The 20,448-nt window shown below is 39.7% G+C and overlaps 1 protein-coding gene across 7 annotated transcripts in view; it reads right to left on the bottom strand.

Moving 5' to 3' along the window:
- LOC146456038 (uncharacterized) overlaps nucleotides 1-20,448 on the bottom strand; it is a 145,564-nt gene that overhangs the window by 90,530 nt on the left and 34,586 nt on the right. For 6 of the 7 annotated variants that reach the window (XM_085093599.1, XM_085093602.1, XM_085093604.1 and 3 more), the window contains 20 exons: nucleotides 20,168-20,359; nucleotides 19,213-19,338; nucleotides 18,194-18,348; nucleotides 17,395-17,533; nucleotides 16,543-16,845; nucleotides 15,763-15,846; nucleotides 15,165-15,389; nucleotides 14,684-14,824; nucleotides 12,089-12,334; nucleotides 11,400-11,492; nucleotides 10,390-10,473; nucleotides 9,081-9,223; nucleotides 8,467-8,656; nucleotides 7,170-7,484; nucleotides 6,238-6,516; nucleotides 4,947-5,273; nucleotides 4,480-4,818; nucleotides 3,542-3,652; nucleotides 2,409-2,615; nucleotides 1,885-2,079 (listed from right to left, as the gene is read on the bottom strand). In XM_085093599.1, the coding sequence (XP_084949725.1) occupies nucleotides 1,885-2,079; nucleotides 2,409-2,615; nucleotides 3,542-3,652; nucleotides 4,480-4,818; nucleotides 4,947-5,273; nucleotides 6,238-6,516; nucleotides 7,170-7,484; nucleotides 8,467-8,656; nucleotides 9,081-9,223; nucleotides 10,390-10,473; nucleotides 11,400-11,492; nucleotides 12,089-12,334; nucleotides 14,684-14,824; nucleotides 15,165-15,389; nucleotides 15,763-15,846; nucleotides 16,543-16,845; nucleotides 17,395-17,533; nucleotides 18,194-18,348; nucleotides 19,213-19,338; nucleotides 20,168-20,359 (3,894 nt within the window). Of the gene's footprint in view, nucleotides 1-760; nucleotides 833-1,884; nucleotides 2,080-2,408; nucleotides 2,616-3,541; nucleotides 3,653-4,479; nucleotides 4,819-4,946; nucleotides 5,274-6,237; nucleotides 6,517-7,169; nucleotides 7,485-8,466; nucleotides 8,657-9,080; nucleotides 9,224-10,389; nucleotides 10,474-11,399; nucleotides 11,493-12,088; nucleotides 12,335-14,683; nucleotides 14,825-15,164; nucleotides 15,390-15,762; nucleotides 15,847-16,542; nucleotides 16,846-17,394; nucleotides 17,534-18,193; nucleotides 18,349-19,212; nucleotides 19,339-20,167; nucleotides 20,360-20,448 lie in introns of those variants that run through there. The other variant, XM_085093605.1, reaches the window with a different exon arrangement.

The raw sequence follows: 20,448 nt of genomic DNA, 5'->3' as shown, positions 1-20,448 counted from the left end.
TCTTCAACTAAATCCTTTTACAAAAAGTACCTTCTCTTCTCCGACCTTTTCTGAAAAGATCTGTGCTTAAATATATTGTGATTACTAGACTGTTCAATGCTCTATAAATAAACAAAGTACCAGGCGCAGTTTTTTGAAAGAAAGGAAAATACTGCCTTTCTTGAAACGTAAAATGAAGAAATATAATATATAAAACGTAAAATAAACGAATAGGCAATACACATTCTCCTGCATTAGCAACATCAACTCTTTCATGAGCAATACTCATGGGGCTACTATCGAAGTGAATATTTTGCGAAACAATCAATACAGCGAAAAGAAACTACGCTTTGCAAGCAAGCAGCCGTGACCGAGTCAGGTCAACAAGAAATAAACTCAACGCACGAACAGAGATCAACACGTTTCTATTTTAAGCCCCAAGACGAAATCTAAGAGCATTAATTTGCCGCCAGAAGATGGCAAACTAATTAAAAATTGAATATTTTACTTTCAAGGGTGCATGTGCACCTCTCGTAAATATAGATATTGTCGCAACGTGAAAGAAGAAATTTGCCTGGTAAGGAGTAGTAATCTGTTGCCTTCCCGTTAGAAATGATTTCTAAATCCTACAACCATAAACAGGGTTCAGTCACGAGGTTTCTTTCTCCAATCGAATCGAATAAAATTTCCATTGACAAAAAAAAACAAAAGCAATATTTTCAAAACTAGTTGAAGTTCAGTTACTCTGGGGGAAAATAAAGTAATTAAGAAGTCAACTCACGGCTTTCCCACGCCTTCTGAAGAAACCAAAAACCCGCTCGACGACAGAGATGTTCATTTGAACGAGTTCTCATTTGACTGTCGACAGCAACGTCTCCGACAAAACATAATTAGCATGAGAGTACTGGTATTGAATCGAAAATCGCATGCTAAATATATTGACTGCTCACTTATCTGTAACGACTATTGCGCAATGAGAAAAAAAAACAAATCTAAAGATTTGACAATTAGCAAACTCCAATCTAATTCCACTGAATGCGACAGCTTCTCTTTGTCTCACTATTGCTTTTTTTTTTCTTTGTCTAATACCACAATAGTTCCCATTCAATTAAAGAAGGAAATGTTATAACCAACGTGATTCACCGACGGGTATCTCATTAATTTCAATGTTTTACATACATGCATACATAAACTTTATTTTCACTTGAATTTGAGAGAAGCTGATAGCTAGTGTTTTCGAGCAGAATTAAAAGAAACACATATACAAAACAAAACAAAAAAAATAAAATAAATAAAATGTGAACTAGAATACGAGAGATATAATAGTCTTAACTATTAGGATTAACATTTACAGATAGATGATAAAAAATAATCTTATCAAAAGAAGCGGGCTTTGTGTCTCGCGACAAAGTAAAACAAATCAACATTCTGGAGACATCGAGGACGTTTCACCGTTGCCATGTGAATAAGCATGAAAAATGGTTTGGTACCAGGGCGCTATATCAAAGGTCTCGGGCGTATGTTCCAAACGGAGCTTTGAAAGAAGAAGAGGGGCACAAGATTCCGGGGTTCTAGAGCTCCAACACTCCATAGTCGTCTGAAGATCTTGTTGACTACTGAACTCTTAAATAACGCTGATACTGTAAGTAGGCGGACTGTAATGTCCGAGCGTAAGCAAAAGAATGAACTAAATTATACAAAAAGAGGTATTCACCTGAACCACAGCTCGTAGCTAACCAGCTCCACAAACAGGCGGCAAACGTGACACACCAGCGTGACACAAACAGCGTGACCGTGACATAACCTACATGGGACACTTTCTGGCAAGAACGCCAGCTACAAAACTAACCTGAACACTCCTCTCAAAAAAAATAATGAAAGAAAACGTATCCTTTCTGGGCTTACCTTGTCTTTAACGTGATTTCGTAACTCTCTCAGTCTAGCTTGAAGCTGGTTCCACTGGCTGTTAATACCGTCCACTTTGTGTACAACGGGGCTCGGGTCTTGAGCTGTGTCCTGCAGATGAGCGATTACCTCCTGCCCAGATTCGTTTGCACTCTCAAGCTGGTAATTCAAACACGCTATTTCCGGATCTAATACCTGTTGAATGACAGAGTTTTAATGTCTTTTTATATTTTTAATTTATTTCTAAATCTCCATTTCTGTTTTAACTAATAGGCCATTTCCGAGTGGCTTTGAACCTCATTCTGAAAGCGAGGCTAAATGCAACGCTTTTACATGAAAATTAGTTTTCATTCAGATGCAAACAAAAATAGTTTTTATATGAAAAGCTTTAAACTTAGCCTCGCTTTCATAATGAGGTTCGAAGCAATTTGGGCCAATCGGCCAGTTTAATCGTTACCTGTAAATTATCCTTTAGATCAGCAGAAAAAAAAAACTTGAACATAGCAAAACAAATGCGGTGATACCTTGAACCGTCTGCTCAGGTGACTGGGGTCTTCTTCTTTCAACAGTAAATCAATTTCCTGCTGCCTTTGTTTAAACTGAACCGTGAGGGACTGGATAGACTCGTCCAGGTTCTTGACCGTGCTCAAGGTGCTCTCCAGTTCTTTTTGCCGCTCGTTTGACGCGACCACGATAAACTCCATTCGGCCTTTCACGCTAGAAATCTCCTCCTACGGAAAGACACGAGACGTGTAAATATCACGGTATCTATAGACGGCTTTCTTGTTTTAAAGGAAAGTACACTGTAAAGGGTAAACAACCAGCTAAAATTATTTTTAAATGCCAAAATCATCCAATGACATTAATTAGTATGCGTTTAAAAGAGCAACGCGGTTATTTCAGACCTCGATATTTCTTCCTTTACCTTATCAGATTGTTTCCTTTTAATCAACTTCTGTGCGATTCAACCAAACGTAATGAAAACAAATCAACTAACATTGATTAATTTTGTACCTCGGAACAAAAACTCGCATAAAATATTCGTTATATTGCTAGAGCTGAAATTGGTCATTTACATTGAGGACGGTGCCTACTTTCGCTTCTGCGCATATGTTCTGCGCATCTGGAGATATTCGGGTTTCCTATGGTGGTACCTACTTATTCAGGGATATATTTTTTTTCCGCGGTTTAAAACTGGGCGGAAAAAGTAGAACTCAGCAACTACTCTTAGTATCCAAATTGAAAATTTGGGTAACCATACATTTTCAGAAATAATAGAGCTTCAACTTGGAAAAAAAAACGCCATACATTGCTTTGTATTTTGTGGCGTTTTAGAATAATCGTTACTTAATTATCTCTAAAAAATGCGTGGTTACCCCCAATGTTCTTTTTGGATTTCCATAGCCCTTGCTAAGATCTGCTTTTCCCGCATAGTCATAAGCCGCGCAAAAATACTGCGGTATGAGAAGGCACCGTCCTTAAAAGCGTAGCTGAAGTCCAAAGAGCGAGATACAACTCCGCAATAGTTGGTTAATATGGCTCATTTGTACGGAAAATGTACGATATGATAACCAATCTCAATTTTTAATATTTCTATAGCCTGAAATAAAGATACGACTTCCAAGAAAAGGAGGGGAGGACAAGATAGTATAGTAACCTGGATTTCGTCACTTCCGGCAGCTCCTTCGCGGCCTTCTAACAAATCATTTCCAGCCTTCAAGAGCAGAACAACATCTCCTTGGTTCTGAGTGATTTCTTTTTGAAGGGTCTGACAAAAAAGTAAAAAGCAATCACGGTTTGTAACTGGCATTACGAATAACTGAAACATGCTGAAGGGGTTGTCCCTATCATTTAGCTGCACTGTATCCGTAAACGTTTACTTTGAAGGGTTCTGAGATGATTGAGTGCAGTTAAGGTAAGAAATCAATATCATAGAAAAGAGGGTTACTTTCTAGAGAAACTGTTGTGCTGCGTCGGTGGGTGAGTAGACAGAACGTTTGGCCATCATGTGCTGGCGTTTCGAACGTCAATCCCTTTACGGTAGCCAAATTACCTTACCAACTACGTTATTAAAACCAAACAATCAATATTATAGACCGGGTTCCCTGTTCTTTCTAGTTTACGGAATGTGCTATTAATCTGTTAAAATATGTTCATTACTAAGAACTCTCAGTATTTCAAGGAAAATTTCGTGCTGACGAGATCTGAATAACTCAAAAGGACAAATGGAATTTGCAGTCATTTCAACTGATAATTGTTTGAGTTATGAGCTTCAATAAGTTCAACTAGGAAGCCATCACATTTTTATTTGGAGTTCAAGTTGTAAAATGATCACCAAAAAGCTATAAAGTAAGACATTTCATCCACCTAGATCTTAAGGATCACCAGAGAGCTAGGAAGTGAGACATCTCAAATACTGCGATGACAATCACGCAAGCTTCGCGTGACCCAAAAGCCTAACCCTGTATACGTAAAAGCGTAATGTCGAAAGGTAGTCTGGGATTTCAATAAAAAGTCAGAATCCATAATGCCTCGACTGGCGGGCGCTTTTTTTGGACAACCTTTGAAGAAACAGCTGTATGCATTCCGTCTAACCTTGTGCTCAGAGATCTGCTGTCTGATTGTATCTGTGTCTCCACCCACGGGCTCCAGTTTCCCCAGTCTCTTCTCCGTTCGAGAAAGGAATATTGTTATATTCCGCACCAGTCTCCTGTACTTTTCCATCTGTAGCACGGTAGTCTCTAACGTCACATTACGCGTTTCCAGGCCCTTCCACACTGCATCATAGCGCGTGCGTACTGAGGTCAAATCCTCCTCGAGAGGAGACTGGGGCGACTCGCTCGGCTGTTGGGCTGTGATGCTAATGATAACCTTTCCCAGGCCCACAAGAAGATCGATTTGGGCCTTGTACTGGACAGCTTCATTCTGTAAGACCTAAGGAAAGATAAGACAAAGCTCTTCGAACATTCCTTTCCCCTATGTGATTCATAGTTACTGAATTTATTCAGCAGGACGGAAAGAAAAGTTATAAAAACGCACTTAGAAACAGAATCCCACAATACCTTTTGTTCTTTCATCTGCGCACTAAGCACGTCAGGATCGAGACCCACGGGAGGCATGGCAAGCTGCCTCACTTCCATGTTATCTAGCCAGAGGGTCACGTGTTTATAGACGGCGTAGAACTTCTCAGATTGCTCCTGCAACTCGTCCAACTTGGCCGTGGTGTTAAGCAGTTTAATGGCGAGCGCTTGCCAGTTTTTATTCACGCGGTCTAGCGTTTCAAGGATGATGGACTGCTGTTTGTTTTTCTCCAGGTTTATCAGCTCGTGTCCTCCTTGGTTTACAGATTGAAACGCTGGTCGCATCTTTTCCACTTCATCTTGGAAATGCTAATGAAAGAAAGACGAAATAACGCATGCGTCGCTCATTATTTGACATGAAGCACCGAGTGGCATTTAGCATGAAATAGGAAGAAGTCCTCAAGTACGATTGCTTCTCAAAGGGGCACTGACACGGAGATTTTGCTGTATACTGGCCAAAACTGCCCAAATATTTGAGAAAGAATTCCTTCCGTTCTTTATGTGAAATCGCTCTTAGATCACCAGGAGGAAGATATAAAAAGATTTCCCCGAGGAAGAATAAACTCTAATCCGTTTTTAGCAATTTCTCCATAACTCACAGGAGGAACTTGAAAGAATTGGCTAATTTTTCAAGTTGCAATCCATTTCCATCCTAGCCATCTGCAGACAAAAATGAAGGATACTAGTTTCTGTGTCCTAGTAGGGTTATTTTTAACAAAAATGAACCATTATTTCAATGTTCTCATCCATACAACGAATGTGTTTTTTCGCCATTCAAAGTGATGCGAAAAATACGTGACACTGCCCCTTTAAGTCTCCTCTATTTCCAGCCGGAAAACCGTCTAAAATACTTTACCGTGACTATACGTTAAAGGCTATCTGGAGATTCTTGTAATTGTCATGTCATTAACCAAGTTTATCAACTTCTAATTCCCTTTACAATATTAACAATGCGATAATATTCTCTATAAGTATACCATACATGTACACATTAGTGATAGCGAAACCATCAACTGCGGGATTACACACTGTGTCAATATACCAGCCCCATTTCAACACACGAAGCTATCAACTTGGAGATAACACACTGTCTCAATATACCAGCCCCATTTCAATGCACGAAGCTATCAACTTGGAGATACATACTGTCGCAATACACCAGCCCCATTTCCATGTATGAAGTTATGAACACGGAGATAACATACTGTGTCAACATACCAGCCCTATTTCAGATCCAGCATTTAAAACTCATATGGCAGTATTAAAAACTCACCTGTAACTTCTCTTCAAACACAAGTATGTCACTAGTCACCAGTTCACCCGAGTCGAGTCTCTTGATCATGCCCAGTTCCCAGCGTTCAAAGTCTTTGGCGATCATAATGAACACGCTTTTGAGTTCTTCCTTTCTAGTGCCAGCTCTCTCCATCACTTCCACCCACAACTTGTTCATCTGTTTCAGTTTGGATTCCTTTTGCTTTTTCTTTTGTAAGTGGAACATCTCGTTTAGAGCTTCCACTGAAGTTCCGTGGCGGTTCACTTCAGTCTGCACAACCTAAAAATAAGAGGACTCCACTTTAACGCCATGTCATGATGACGCTCTTGGAAGCTAACGAATTCATACAAGTCCTCGTAAATCCATGATGAGAACTAACTGAACTTAATTCATCGATTTTACTTTTTGAAGGTTCCTCGCAGCAATTTGATACTGCTACCAAATGGTGCAAGGTAGTAGGCGCCTAAATTTACCAAAACTGTTTGACTACAGTGTCTACCGGAGTGAACGAAGTAAGTTTTTTTTCTTGTTTAAAACGTCGGGGAATTGTAGACGAGCTCTACGTCGGCTTGTGTCTCGTGTATGTTATCTCACAACGGTATAAAATAACCGTTACACTATGAAACAACAAAAGATTAAAAACGGACTTTACAGCGTCTAGCACTGAAAGAAGCTGGCATCAGCATAAAAAGAGCAACACATTTATTAATTGTGCAAAATAAAACTTTTGTAAAATTAGTCTTTCCAACTGCGAAACTAACCACAAATAGGAGAATCTCGCCACGAGGAAAATGTTTTGAAAAAAGTACTAATGATCAACGCTTTCACAAACTTCTTTTCCCTCGAAAAACATGTAAAACTGTCTTGCTTCTTTAAAAACAAACTGACTTCAATAAGGTCATTGCACTAATCTGAGCGTGATTCAACAATACCTTGAACTGTTGCGCCTGATTTCTGAGTTCAACAAGATTGCGTGACACGGGCGGTAGTTTGTCCAGTTGTTTCTTGAGCTCAGTCAGAGCCTTAATGGCGGCGTCCAGTCCATCCTTGAAATTCTGCGATGTAGTGAGTGCTGATTGGAGCTTAGCCTGGTACACAGTGATGTTCGCACAAAGCTCATCGTACCGCTGATTGATGGATTTCCCGCGCTCAAACTCGGGCCCTCGAATGAGGCCTTGAATACTATGGCCTAGCACTCCAACGGCTACAATCTCCGCCTGATGTGAATTGACCTCTGCTTGCAGCGCCTAACAAGTGTTGCGAAGCTTGAGTAAGGGTGGGTTTTGACTTTAATTTTAGAATACAGTTGTTATTTCCTTTCAATAGTTTTGATGGTTTTTTTCCAGATTGTTTGACTTTTTCCTGTTGTTCAAAGATTAGAGTTAACAGCTGTGCTGTGGACAGGTTTGCCTACTTCCTTTAACCTTGGCTTGGGCCTCCTCGAAAGTTGATATCAAGGCAAAACACTTACGGATTTTATAAGCCTGATTGGTTTCCCTTTCTAACTATTTTCTTAAAACAGTTGTGTTGTTCTTTCCTGTTAGTGTATTTTGGCGAAACCAATTCTTATCTCTGGTTGGGACCATCTGGCCTTGGTTGCGTTACAGTCGTAAACATGTTTACAGCATACTATAAAGTAAGGCATGATTTCAGAGATACTAGTAGTAAAGATGTAGGGTAGATGTAGAATTGAGTAGAAGTCTTAATTTACTTGTAGAGTAGTCTTAGAATGGAACTGAATAATTGTAGAACTGTCGTCGAGTTGTTGTAGTGAAGAACCAGTCCCTTTAAGAATGAAGAAGAACTACCCCAAAGATTCCTGGTGCCTCTCCGCTGCGTCAAGCGAGTGTCCAACACAAGTCAAAAATAAACGTTAAGCTACAATGAACACTAGAAGCACTCTTATAAAGAACTCACTGCTATACAAGTTGATCTGTGTTAGCTCAAATGGCGCGAAAACTAAGGCACGGAATCAACGATTTATCTTTGCCTCTGTAATGCAGGGTTGAATGATTCTCACATTATAAACAGATTCGCAGGCATTAAATCTTTGCTTGGCAGTTTGGTTTTGCTCGAAATTTGAAAGTCCGAAAATTTTCGAAGTTGAAGAGTAGACGAGGACGAGGTGTGCAGAGAAACCAGAGAGAAAGTATGTCGGTATGTCGATATGTCGACAGACTGGGCTAATCTAGGAATGAACCAAAATATTTTTTGGCGTGTATTGCTTACCTTCAGCTCATTGATTTGCTGTTTAATGATCGCTGGATCTGTCTTCACAGGCTGTGCCATGGATCGTCCCAGTCTATCCTCTGCACTGTTTAACCACGGTAGCACTTGCGATGCCTGACTGTCGTACTCGCGTAACTGGCGCCAAGAGCGGTCTAAGATGGTTCCTTGTTCACTGAGTAGCAAGAGAAGCCTAAACGAAAGTTTAAAAAAAATTCTAAGTGACGAATGCGGAGGTGCCATAAGTGTGGTGAAGCCCTAGCTCGTTTCACTAACTTTCATTCACATTGTCTTTGTAAAATGGAGCAGGCGAATCTTCAATGAATTCCAGGTGACATGGGGATAACCTTACAATAAAACGACCATCCCATCCAAGAGAGGAGAACTAATGCCCTCAACAGTTACTTCATGCTGAGTATCCTGTGATGGACTAACATTCCACGGGATACTGAACAAAATGGTCTTGACAACAGATCAGATCAATCCCTCGACCTGGTTCATGGAGCATTATCCTTCACTGGAGTATACCAAAGAAGGATTTCGAGAAAGTGCCTTCAACTAATATTTAATAGCATTGCCTGCAAAGCTTTGCCCTTCCTTTGTCACGCATTCTTTACCTGTTGTAGCGTTCGTTGATATCAGCAAGCTTGTTTTCTAGTACCCAGGACTTCTCATTAGGGTCCAGTATGACTTGAGACGGCGATTTGACATCTGCGCTTTCTAACGTGGCCACTGATCTCTCGAGTTCTGCGTGGAAAACCTGTACAACGGAAGAAAGTTTTCATCCGTAGTCTGATTAAGTGAGAAAGATCAAACCTAAAATTCTTACATTGCGGACAAAGTGAAAAAGACAACCGACCGGAACGATGAATTGAGATTAAATTCCGTTGCAACGAGCATTGTTTTCTTTCAACACGAATGGTGTTGCGTATCAAGGCTAAGTAAGCAGTCATGGTATAGAGTGTTTTCACATGACGTCACGGCGGCCATGCCATGTTGGTGTCCCAAAACAAAGAAATGGCGGTGATGTTGGTGTCCCAAACCAAACCTCTGGGAATTGAACTCTATTTTTATGCAAATACTTTCTTTTGTTTCAGTAAACCAATATGGCCGGTAGTCACGTGAATGAAAACACTCTATACTTTGTGAATAAGACTTGTCCCTCATTGCAGGTTGCAGAAAACGTATCTTACTAGTAGGGTTCGTAAAGTTGCGAGACGCAATACACAGAAGTATTTTACAGCAGGCTTTTCTTGCAATGTTCTCGTCTGCGTTATGTTGCAGCTTGTAAAGAAAAAATAAAATCAGGCTCCACACCCTTAGACAGCAAAAATTAAGTTATGAAAATAAAAAACAGGACCGTCTATACTCCACCATCATCTAAACATATTCAAACTACAAAATTCATTTATGAACTGAAAGGATTGAAATAATTTTAAACCGAAGCTTGCCTTTAACAGCCAACCTTGAATCAGGTTCTGTAGTTCTTACTTTTGAGTCTGTAGATGAGATCCTAAATTACGCGTGACTAATGAAAGCTACTTTCCTGCGGTTAGTTTGCTTATCTATATTTGACAAAAATAACTTGAGCATTTCCTATTGTGAGCTTTCGTGTTTTTGAGAGAAAATAGATTGAACGGTGCTTAATCTTTGATTTGACCGGAACAGTAAACTGATAAAGACAAACTATAATTCAGACTGGTTAAGACATGTGCGTTCTTGGTTCTTGCTCCTAAAACAATTTCTCAAACGGAAGTTTAAATAGTGTTATTTTAAACAGCATCATAACACCAAAAACCGCATAAATTTAAATACTTGAGTCTCCAAGCGAATCTACCATAAAATTTACAGGCCTTTTCGATTAACGCCGTTCTTGTGTTACACGTATCAGGTTGGAAGCTATGATTATTGATGTTAAAGGAGCACCTTAGCTTCGTGTAGGAAGTCTTCTCCGCTCTGATTCACTTCCTTCAAGTCTTTCTCGTGCTGTTTGACGTCGTCAACAAAGTGCTACAAAAGAAGAAAGCAACCCAAATGGAGTCATCTACAAGTTCAGTTGTGCAGCGAGTTGCAAACTTGCTTTTACCAAGGGCTGGCCGAAGAAGATATTCGGTGACAAGAATTGCAAGATGGCGGATTAAAGCCAAGAATCAAAGGATGTTGTCCCTACAGATCTCTTTTCGTGTTAGTGGTATAAATAACGCTTACCTTGGCAAATATTTACATAATAAAAATGTCAAATGCGACGAAAATTGCATAAAAGGTTACCGAGTAGTACAACAGTTACAACAAAAAAGGTTACAAAATGAAAGAAAACTCATTTAATGGCGTTTGCCCGCTACATGTCATTAGGAATAGTAAAAAGTCTTTCTGTTGGTTTGAGGTATTTCTTTCTGTCAACATCCACAAATGAAAGATAGTTTGGCTGGACAGGAGATCGTGCATAAACTTAGAGATGGCTGACAGACCGTGTGAGTCGGCTTTGTAAGTCGAGCGTGGCGAGAATCATCGTTTTCAAAATACAAATAACACACCAAAAAAATTCAGTGCGCGGTTTTTGTAAGCCAATTAACACCTCGAGTCAAATTCAAAACTGAAGGGGGAGCATCTTTTGGAATGGAAAAAAACTTTAGTGATCAGTAATTAAACTGGAATCGAAATTCATATCACACAAACTTCACGTTAGTTCAATCGTGCTTTCAACAACTGGGCCGAGAAATCGAAGAAATGTAGCTGGCCTGAAACGCGGGAAAATCCGCGTGAGACTATAGGCGTTGGTTGAGAAAATGGCGGGAATCTTTAGTTAACCAATCACAGAGCGAAGTAAAGCAAAACCAAAGCCAACATGAATAACTTTTTTTTTCCAACACTCAACTGAAAACCATTGTTAATGCTATTCGCATATTTAAATTTCTTCATCAACATAAGGCACCAACCTGATGAATAAGCAGTTTATCTTGCGCTTTCTGGGCATCCTTGACATTTTGTAAAATGGCGCTGCCTTGGTCTTCGGCTCTCTTAAGCCAAGCCTATAAAAAAAACGTGTTAATATTAGCAACAAACGCAACGAAAAATAAGGTTTGTTCTCTCTGTGCAAAAACCTTTTTAGTAGCTTTCTTCGTTTAACCACCACGTTCGTAAAATCCCCTTAATCGGTTCTCAGTCAACCAGTTCTTGTTTCATTTCCCGTGTACAATTCTAGGTGGCACTTATATTAAGTAGGAATATATCCTCCTGCGATAAAAAAAAGTTCTGTAAAGCCGCCGTTACACGTTGAAACTTTTAGCTGAAACTTGTGTGCAACGGCGTTGCAAAACAAGTTTCAGCAGGCGTTGCACCGTGTAACATGGTTGGTTTCGTGAAACTTTTTCGAACTTCCGTTGCGAGACAAGTTTCACGAAAAGTAGAACCGCTTTCTACTTCTGCAACGGCTCGCAACGGTCGCAGTGGTAAAACTGAAAAAAACAAGAGTTTCACCGTGTAACACCACTTCGTGAAACTGGTCTCGTTCGCCGTTGTGCACAAGTTCCAGCTAAAAGTTTCAACGTGTAACGGCGGCTTAAGGATGATTTCAGTCCTGCTTATTATTTGAATATTTCAGGAATTCACAACTTGACTGACATACCAAGAATGGATGCAGCAACTCCTCAAACTTCGTGAGCTTCTCGTGAATCCGAACGAGTCTCATGTAGCGGTTGTCGAGCTCGGCTTGCAGTCGTCCCCACCTCGCTTCCAGAATGCTCATCTTCGAGTCAAGTTCGGCTTTTTTCGTGGGTGATAGAAGCTGACCGCTGCCTTTCAAGAACTGCTTGCTCTCAAGGAGCATAACCTCGACTGGCTTCTTCCGTTCATAGACTGCTTTGGTGAACCGCTGATCAAGACAGAAACAACGACAATAAGTTTATTCATCTAGACGAAAAGAGAAAATTTAGAGTAGAAAAAAAGTGTCAGTAGCTTTATTAATAAAAACACGAAAAAAGGAAAAAAATATTTGAATTCATTGGGAAACGATATAAGACCTCCAAAATAGATAATCCCTTGCTCCAATAAATCTACTACGAAAGTCGAGAAAAAAAAAGGCAATGTAAAGTTATCCTACCAAGAAAGGATATTATTTTCTTATTATTTATCTCGAAGGGTGACAGTTTTCAGTTCAGGAATGCTAGTAGTTAAAATCGGCGAAACTCCCAAAAGCGAAGCACGTATTCAATTTTACTCAATGCCTATTGGTTTCAAGAAGGCATAACTTACAGCAGCAATATAAACCTCTGAAAAAAGAAGATCTGATATTGCTTACAACGATTAAGTTGCCTCATTAGCATACAAGAACATTCATGGAAGTAACTGAACACAACAAAACCGATCGCATGAGTCAATAAAGTTTCAAGCAAGCATAGATGCATCTTTGCTTGCATGAAACTGATCCCGATGCCAAGCTCTCACAATTGAATATAACGTTCAGAAAATACATCTTTTTGCTTTCGTTTGAATTCATTCACTGTCGCATGGTGGAGATCACAACGCTTGTTGCCAAAAATTCTGTCAGGTACATCACACGGTCGTTATATTCAGTTTAAAAGTAAAGTTTGCTCGATGCTTTCACTGCGGTTAAGTCCCTCAGAAGATCGTGGTAGATAATTTTGTTGTATACAGGACAAGACTCTTCTGGAAAAGAACAGCCCTTCCATAACATACGGCCGTTATCTCTGATGTTCGTGTAATACAAGTAACACAGTACAATTTAAAACGGTACTTCACTCATCATTCAAACTGTAAACAAAGCCTTACCAACTGAACATGCTCCGAACTACAACCATACTGGCCATTTTACTGACAGATTTACAAAGATAACCCCACAGCACGTTACGAACCTGGGATCAGTGTTAGCGCTACAACACATTGCAGAGAGAGGCCTCGTCAGTTTCTTCGTCCAGTTTTCAGAATTGTCACCCGCAATGACAAAGACTTCTAATCATCATAAGACGCGCACTTGTGTGTGACAAAGTGACAATTCCTAATACTACTTGTTATAAGCATTTGTTTACATTTTTGACTTGTCTCCTCTGATACTTGCAGCAAATTGAGCTCTGCGTGTGACATCCGAATTGGAAAATTGTTTTCTTTTACAGATTATCAAAGTCGCCAAGTTACAGTGTTTGCTGATTACATTAAATCACTCGCGCTAAAAATGTTGAGCTTTGTGGAGGCCCAACTCTCACGGGATTCAATCGCTGTACGAAAAAGGTAACAAATTAGGTACAAAAATAGCGATGTTACACCTAAAATCCATTTTCAAAAATTTATCTAGAGGCAGTTTTTAATTGCAGACTAAGTTAGAAAAACCTGGACTTTTCCAAGGCTTGACTTTTAAAGCAATTAACACAAACTATCACAGGATTAAACAAAGCCTTGTTTCTTTTGAAAAGGAAAACAAAAGACAATCGAGCAATTTGCATATCTTAAAATGTCAAAAGAACAGCGCATATGTGGTATTCAACATAATTGTCAGCGCATCGACACGATTGTCACACACGTCCACCTTGTACAACACTGTTGGAGGTCGCTTCGTAGTTTCCTTTACAAAAGAGTGGCTCGAGCCTTTCTAAAAGTCTGTTACTGTTTGAAGATAGCCTGCGAAGCTGGCAGTATTGTTCGCGGGTGAATATAAAAGGTTTTGGCGGCGGAGCAGACATGGCATTAACCTCCCTCGCAGACGCTCTTTTAACTCATCACGCAATCTTTCCTCCCCAACGAGACGAGCCAAAAGAGCGTCTGCGAGAAGGCTACCATGGCGTACGCCGCGAGAAAATACCGCCTTTTACCCACTCCCCTCGCGGCCTCGCCGCTTGTTCGCCCATCTTTCGCCCTCGCCCAAACATCCCGCCAGCTACGAAGGCTGGATGAAAGTCTGACGTGAACCCATTCAAATGAAAGCTACTGAGAACGTTTCTCCTATGTCGGTATCTTCTACCAATACTTTGCAAAACTGACTTAGATTTGAGAGAGAATATTGTTTTCTGATCTTGGTAAATTCACAAAGTTCAGTGAAACGTTCCTTTCATGGGATCGAAAAATTCCGGTGCCTTTCTGAGTGACGAATATTCATGACCGTCAACCGACTACGTTTCCCAGAGAAACGAGAAAAGGTCAAGTTTCCTGGTAGGTTTTTTGATCTTTGAACGTGGGCAATCCTGTGGGTTTAAACTGAAAAATAGATCACCTTCTGCTCTTCAATTTGTTCTTCTAGTTCCTTAACATCTGCGGGGGAGGCGGTTTGTGCGAGCAGGGTTTTTTCCGTGTCTGACAGCCAATCAAGCAGGTGCTGGATAGAGGAACACCACTGGAGACACGCCTCTTCGACCTGAAAAGCATAGAAAAGGTTCGGTCAAAAACAGATACAGTGGATATCAAAAACTTGGAACTGGAGTGGTTAGATATTTGTTGCAAAGTAATCACGAACCTAGTAATGCACGCTTAGTTTGGGAAAAGCTCTATTAGAACATCAGGAACTTGAATCCGGCTCGCCAAAGAGAATCAGAAAGGGTTCTTTAAGCTTCATCTCAATAATCATTTCACTACTCAGTCTTTAATTGTCATGAGTTACCATCTTGGGAAACAGGAAGTTTGTTGAAAAAACTTAACTTTCTTGGGGAAGACACAAGTAAAGAAGAGAGAATTTTAATTAGTAGGATAAAACTGACCTCTTTGTGTTCCTTTCCCTGTCTCTTCAAAGTTTCCACAAGTTCTTCCATAATAAGCTGCACTTCGTTCAAAAGTTTCTCGTATCTGGCGTTCATGTTCATTAGGGATGATATCATTTCCTCGCGGCCCTTCGAGGCACTTTCTAGGATGGGGTTCGTAGTGTCTCGGGACTCTGGCAGGTGATGCAAGCTGTGGCGATACTCCTCGAGGTTCCTTTCCCACACCTAGAAAACAGCACCAACATTGAAAACGAATACAATCTAGTTCCCGAACATAAATGATGCAGTGTGAGCTAAAAACGTTTTGAAACTAAAACTATGTAATCCAGCCGTCTGTAAAGAACCAAGGTTCTATAGCCAATAGTTTTAGGAGGTCGTAAGGTGACGGAAAGCAAAATAAACAATATCGATACAGACTGCAATGCTCTTAAAAATTTTAACATTTATGGGCCGTCAGAAACCAACTCTTTATCAAGTTGGCCGTGATTTAATATTGACCCAAGTCTATAATGATAGTACTTCTCTGCGCTATTCAAGATGGTCTTGAATTTCACTTGCTTCCAAATTGGTTATTATTAAATTATTTAAGTGTACATACCTGAGATTCATCGGTGTATTCGTGCCCCACAGTACAGAGAGTTTTGATTGGCACTTGCTGGTTCCGAATATCTGTGTACAGAGACTAGAGAAAGAAAAAAAAATATGGCTGTTAATAAAAATGCCTGTCTTTACCTTCAGGAAATTTTAAACCAGGACACCAAAGCATACACCAGCGTGACAAACATAAACTTGTTTCGCCACCATTGGTGAGAAGAAGAACTACAGCACCCTTCAACGGTCCTTTTGTTCACTTGAATGGAGTTTCGTTATTCTTTTTGTACAATGTCGCTGTGGACTTGTTTCGCATTCCAAAAGAGCTACAATCCTGGACAAAAGTCTTGGGACAAACTCAATTACCTGTTATCTCTAGACTACAGGTTCGCCTAAAAGAAATCCTTGTTCCCCCATCCATGCCCCGTTACAATCTGTTATGGCCGTGTCCAGAACGCAACTCACAAATCAACATTGCTTTGGCGGACGGGGGAGAGCGAACCATGCACAAAATAGTACAGGTGAAATTTCATATGAGGAGAAATAGAATGTTCGAGTTACTGTTTAAAATTTTAAACTTTGTCCCAAGATCGTTTTTCAGGATTGTAGTTGTAAACTGTAGCAGAACCATCTCTGTTTTTCATTGGCTCTTCACAGGAATTGTTTGGATAATTTTGCTTTCAGTAAGGAACACATTGCCAGCCACGAAAGACTTCATGCGTAAAATATTACAGGATTTCAATGATTTTCACTACTTGTCATAAACTGAATAAACTTTCCAACTCACTGTCAGCTCCTCCATAACTTTCTCCGCGTTATCAGTCTTCGTACTCCACACTCTGTCCTCAACTTTCTTCTCTACTCTGTTTAACCAGTCCAGTTCGTCCTTCATCCCAGCTTCAAACTGCTCCAGTTTTTGCTCGGCTTGCACGAGTCCCACGAGACGGTTATCAATCTGCTGCCGAGCTGATTCCCATCTCTCCAGAATGGCCTGAACTCTTGCTCTGTCGAAGTCTTTCAGCTCGGGCAGCGAGTTTCGAACATCTGCGATTTTGCTTTCTCTAGGTTGTATTTCAGTCCCGAGCGTTTGCTGCGGAAACAAAAGGTTTTTCACTACCATTCCTCGACGTTTTTCGTTCACATTATAGCATAAAACTACAGTTCCAATGTTACTAATACAGTCGTGTACGGAAACATAAGTAGCGAAATGGCATTTTTGGCTCAAGCGGCCATCTTTCCGCTCGCAATACAACCCTTTCCGTAAGTAGGCCATGATTTTACGAATGGTTTTAACAACGCATAGAGCCAAAAAAATAGACATCCAAACTCCCGAAATGAATTAAATTAAACGAATTAATGAATGAAATTAAATTTTGAAACAATGAACCGTAGGAAAGAATGCGTACATAATCACGCTATGTAATCCAAAAAAGTCCATTCGTCTCCGCATAAAGTCCTAATGAAGGGCACTGCCAAGATCGTTCCCCCAACGAGAATTTTCACTCCCTAAAAGTCTCCAGTCGCTGATTTCAAACCCAAAACAGGCCTCCACACTTCCACGTCACTAACATCCCTGAGAAGCCTCCCTCCCCCCACCCGGCACCACCCCACCCCACCCCACCCGGAAATATGATGCTACCTGTAACACTTTGATTTGGTGTTGAATATCTTTGAGGTTTGCTGTGAGGCCAGGCTGCTGAATCAGAATCACTTCAACACGACGCAGACTGTCTTCAAGTTCGGACACAAGTTCAACAATGTTCAGCAAAAATACCAATCTGTCAATAAAACAAAGAAATGATGTGAGTTATGAGTGTTATACTAACGTGAAGAAATGTCTGTAAATCTTAATGGGACAATGTCACTTACTTTTAAAATCACCTTGAATGACCAAAACACATAGTTGTACTCATGGAAAGATAGATTAAGATTATGGCCCAGTTTTGTTAACATTTACTATAATAGTACACAATAACCTTTAGCTGCCGATTGCCAGGATGGAAAACAGATTCCAACTTGGAAAAAAAATGGTCACCTTTTAGAAGTTTATCTCGTGTATATTGGAAGAATTACTGAAACACTTGCAGATGTACTGTGGTTTCCTTTCTCTTTCATAGAAAGATCACTTAAAATTATCGGTCCACAAAGTTCGATTTCACGTTTGAGTAAAGGTTCTTTGTAGAGTACAGTACCGCTCAAAAGTAGGTAGACAGTCCATCATGTCTCGATCCTTGAAACTCGAGGATCGACTCTCGATTCTCGATGGTACAGTATTAGCCAAAACACAGCACACTGCCCACACCGTTGCCCCTTTAAACTGATTCAAATACTGATGCACATCAGTATTCTTTTTTTCAGTAACTCAAGTCTAACGTCACCAATTCTGGAAGCATCGTCTCCCTCTGAATTTGTATACACTAACTACACTGTCAACTCACAATCTGTGCCAGTCGCTGGCTTTGTCTTTCACTCTGATCCATTTTTCAGACAGCACATCCAGCTTGCACTGCAGCTGAGGATCCATTTTAGTGACCATGGACTTCTTCAGAGAATCATACTGTGGAGTTCTTTGTGTCTGCTGCTCTTGTAAATTCTATTATAGATGTTCAAACACAGAAATATTAAGAAAAATAGTTTTCTCTATTTAACTGCTTATTAAAACGTTTTATCAAATTTATTGAAGATTTAGAAAATTGGTTGGGTTTGATCATTATAAAAGTATGCCACCCTAACCTTACAACTTAAACCAACTACTGTAACTATTTTACAACCGTCCATGAGCTTATATTCTGAAGTACATATTACTGGATCGATTTTAACACCTGAGATTTTAGTGGCTTATACTGGAAGGGGGAGGGGTATATTTGGAATTTTATTACAAGTACATTGTTTCAGCAACCTGAATTTTTATAATGACTGCCAAAATTCCTGCGCGCTGACTGGCTTAAAGCTATTGTCTATAAGAGTCAAATGCACCGTGTGTGCTAATTCTTAACGGAAAATAAAGCCAATTCCGTTCTTAGTTTTTCCATGTTATTGTGAAAAAAAAAACAAAGCAATGGCAGTTTTCTACATCTATACTCTTATAGACCATAAAATGTTTAAAACTTGACAGTGAAATCACTTGCCTGCGGCTCGTAGCTTCACTTGCGTTTTAAACATTTTATTCCTCATATTATGGTCTATAATAGTTTGGATCATAGAAAACTGGTGTTGATTTGTTAAATAGCACCCCTCCAAGATTATTAGAGTGAAATTATGATACTTAGAACAAATTTATTAGTGGTATAGTACTTTAGTGAAGAGTGGAGAGGCTGGTCTGGAGGAACAGAGATACTAAAGCACTGTACCTGTAAAATTAAAATAATGCAATTATGATAATTATGCCAGTAAAAGGCAGCAAAATCTAACTTCAAACGGGATTTAAGAAGGGAACTTTACTGTATCTGTATTTTACCTTGACTTCTTGGAGAGTATTGGAAAGGCTTGTTTGGTTTAAAGTCCCAAGTGACTGGGTTTTGAGAATGCCTTCCGCTCTTTTAAGCCATGCAAGTAGATCATTTAGAGTGCTTTGAGCACTTTGCTGCAAAGCAAAACAAATACAAAAATCATGATGAGAGCATGCATCACTAACACAGGATAAACCTCCTACATCTGCCAAAATCTGCTATTTTCCCAAATTCACCATTTTCACTCAATCAGTGACTATACAGTACTAAAGTGTGACGTCCAAAAATTTGAATTTTTCAAATTACGGGATTTGTTAAGATGTTCGCAATGAGCATGATAAAAAATACCTACTTGCCAAAAATCAGCATCTTATTGCAATTTGGGGATGAGATATTGGACTTTTATGCTCCAATGACTCCATGCAAATCCTTCTAATTTTGTAGGTTGGGAACAGAGACAAAATTAGAAGGATTTATATGGAGTCATTGGAGCATAACAACACTAATATCTCACCCCCAAATTGCAATAGGATACTGATTTTTGGCAAGTAGACATTTTTCATCATAATCCTTCAAAATATCTCAACAAATCCCATAATTTCGGAAATTAAGTTGATTGTGACGCCATCAGCTTATTTAACATTATGAGTGTACCGAGACAATATTTTTAATGCCCTTTAAGAAATTTCATGAAATCTGCCATTTTCCCCTATATTTGGTGTCCACCTTCACCTAATTTGCCAACTGCATTATTGTCTACATTTCTGAACCAATCCACCCATGTAGCAAGAAAGCTTTGTACAGTTTAATTTTCAAGATGGTTGTGCTTTTTTTTAGGATGCACAGAAGACCCACTGTAATATTAAAGTATCTATTTTAAAAGACACATACAACAAAGCAGACCTGTCTCAAAAGTTTACTTTACACCCTTAGAGATTAATGCAATAAGGTTAGACTTCCTACCTTATCTAGATTTTGTAAATCCTGTGTAAAAGTCTCGGGAGGATTCTCATTCAATGAAGCAGCAGTTGCACTCAATGGCTCTTGTTCAACAAGTCGTTCAGTAATGCCAACTATCTCCTGATCATCAGGCATTGGAATGTCTTTCAGAATTTGTTCAACATCTTTTGAGCCTGCCAGTAGAGGCAGGTTGCCCTGAAACAAATCAAGATGATTATTTACAATCCTACTGCAAGTGACTTTACTTCAGATAAAACAGGTTTTATCCTTGAAACACCAAGTGT

This window comes from Pavona decussata, unplaced genomic scaffold (assembly GCF_977016875.1).
Source record: "Pavona decussata unplaced genomic scaffold, jaPavDecu1.1 SCAFFOLD_262, whole genome shotgun sequence".
Classification (NCBI taxonomy): domain Eukaryota; kingdom Metazoa; phylum Cnidaria; class Anthozoa; order Scleractinia; family Agariciidae; genus Pavona; species Pavona decussata.
This window is presented reverse-complemented; position numbering and strand designations above follow the sequence as displayed.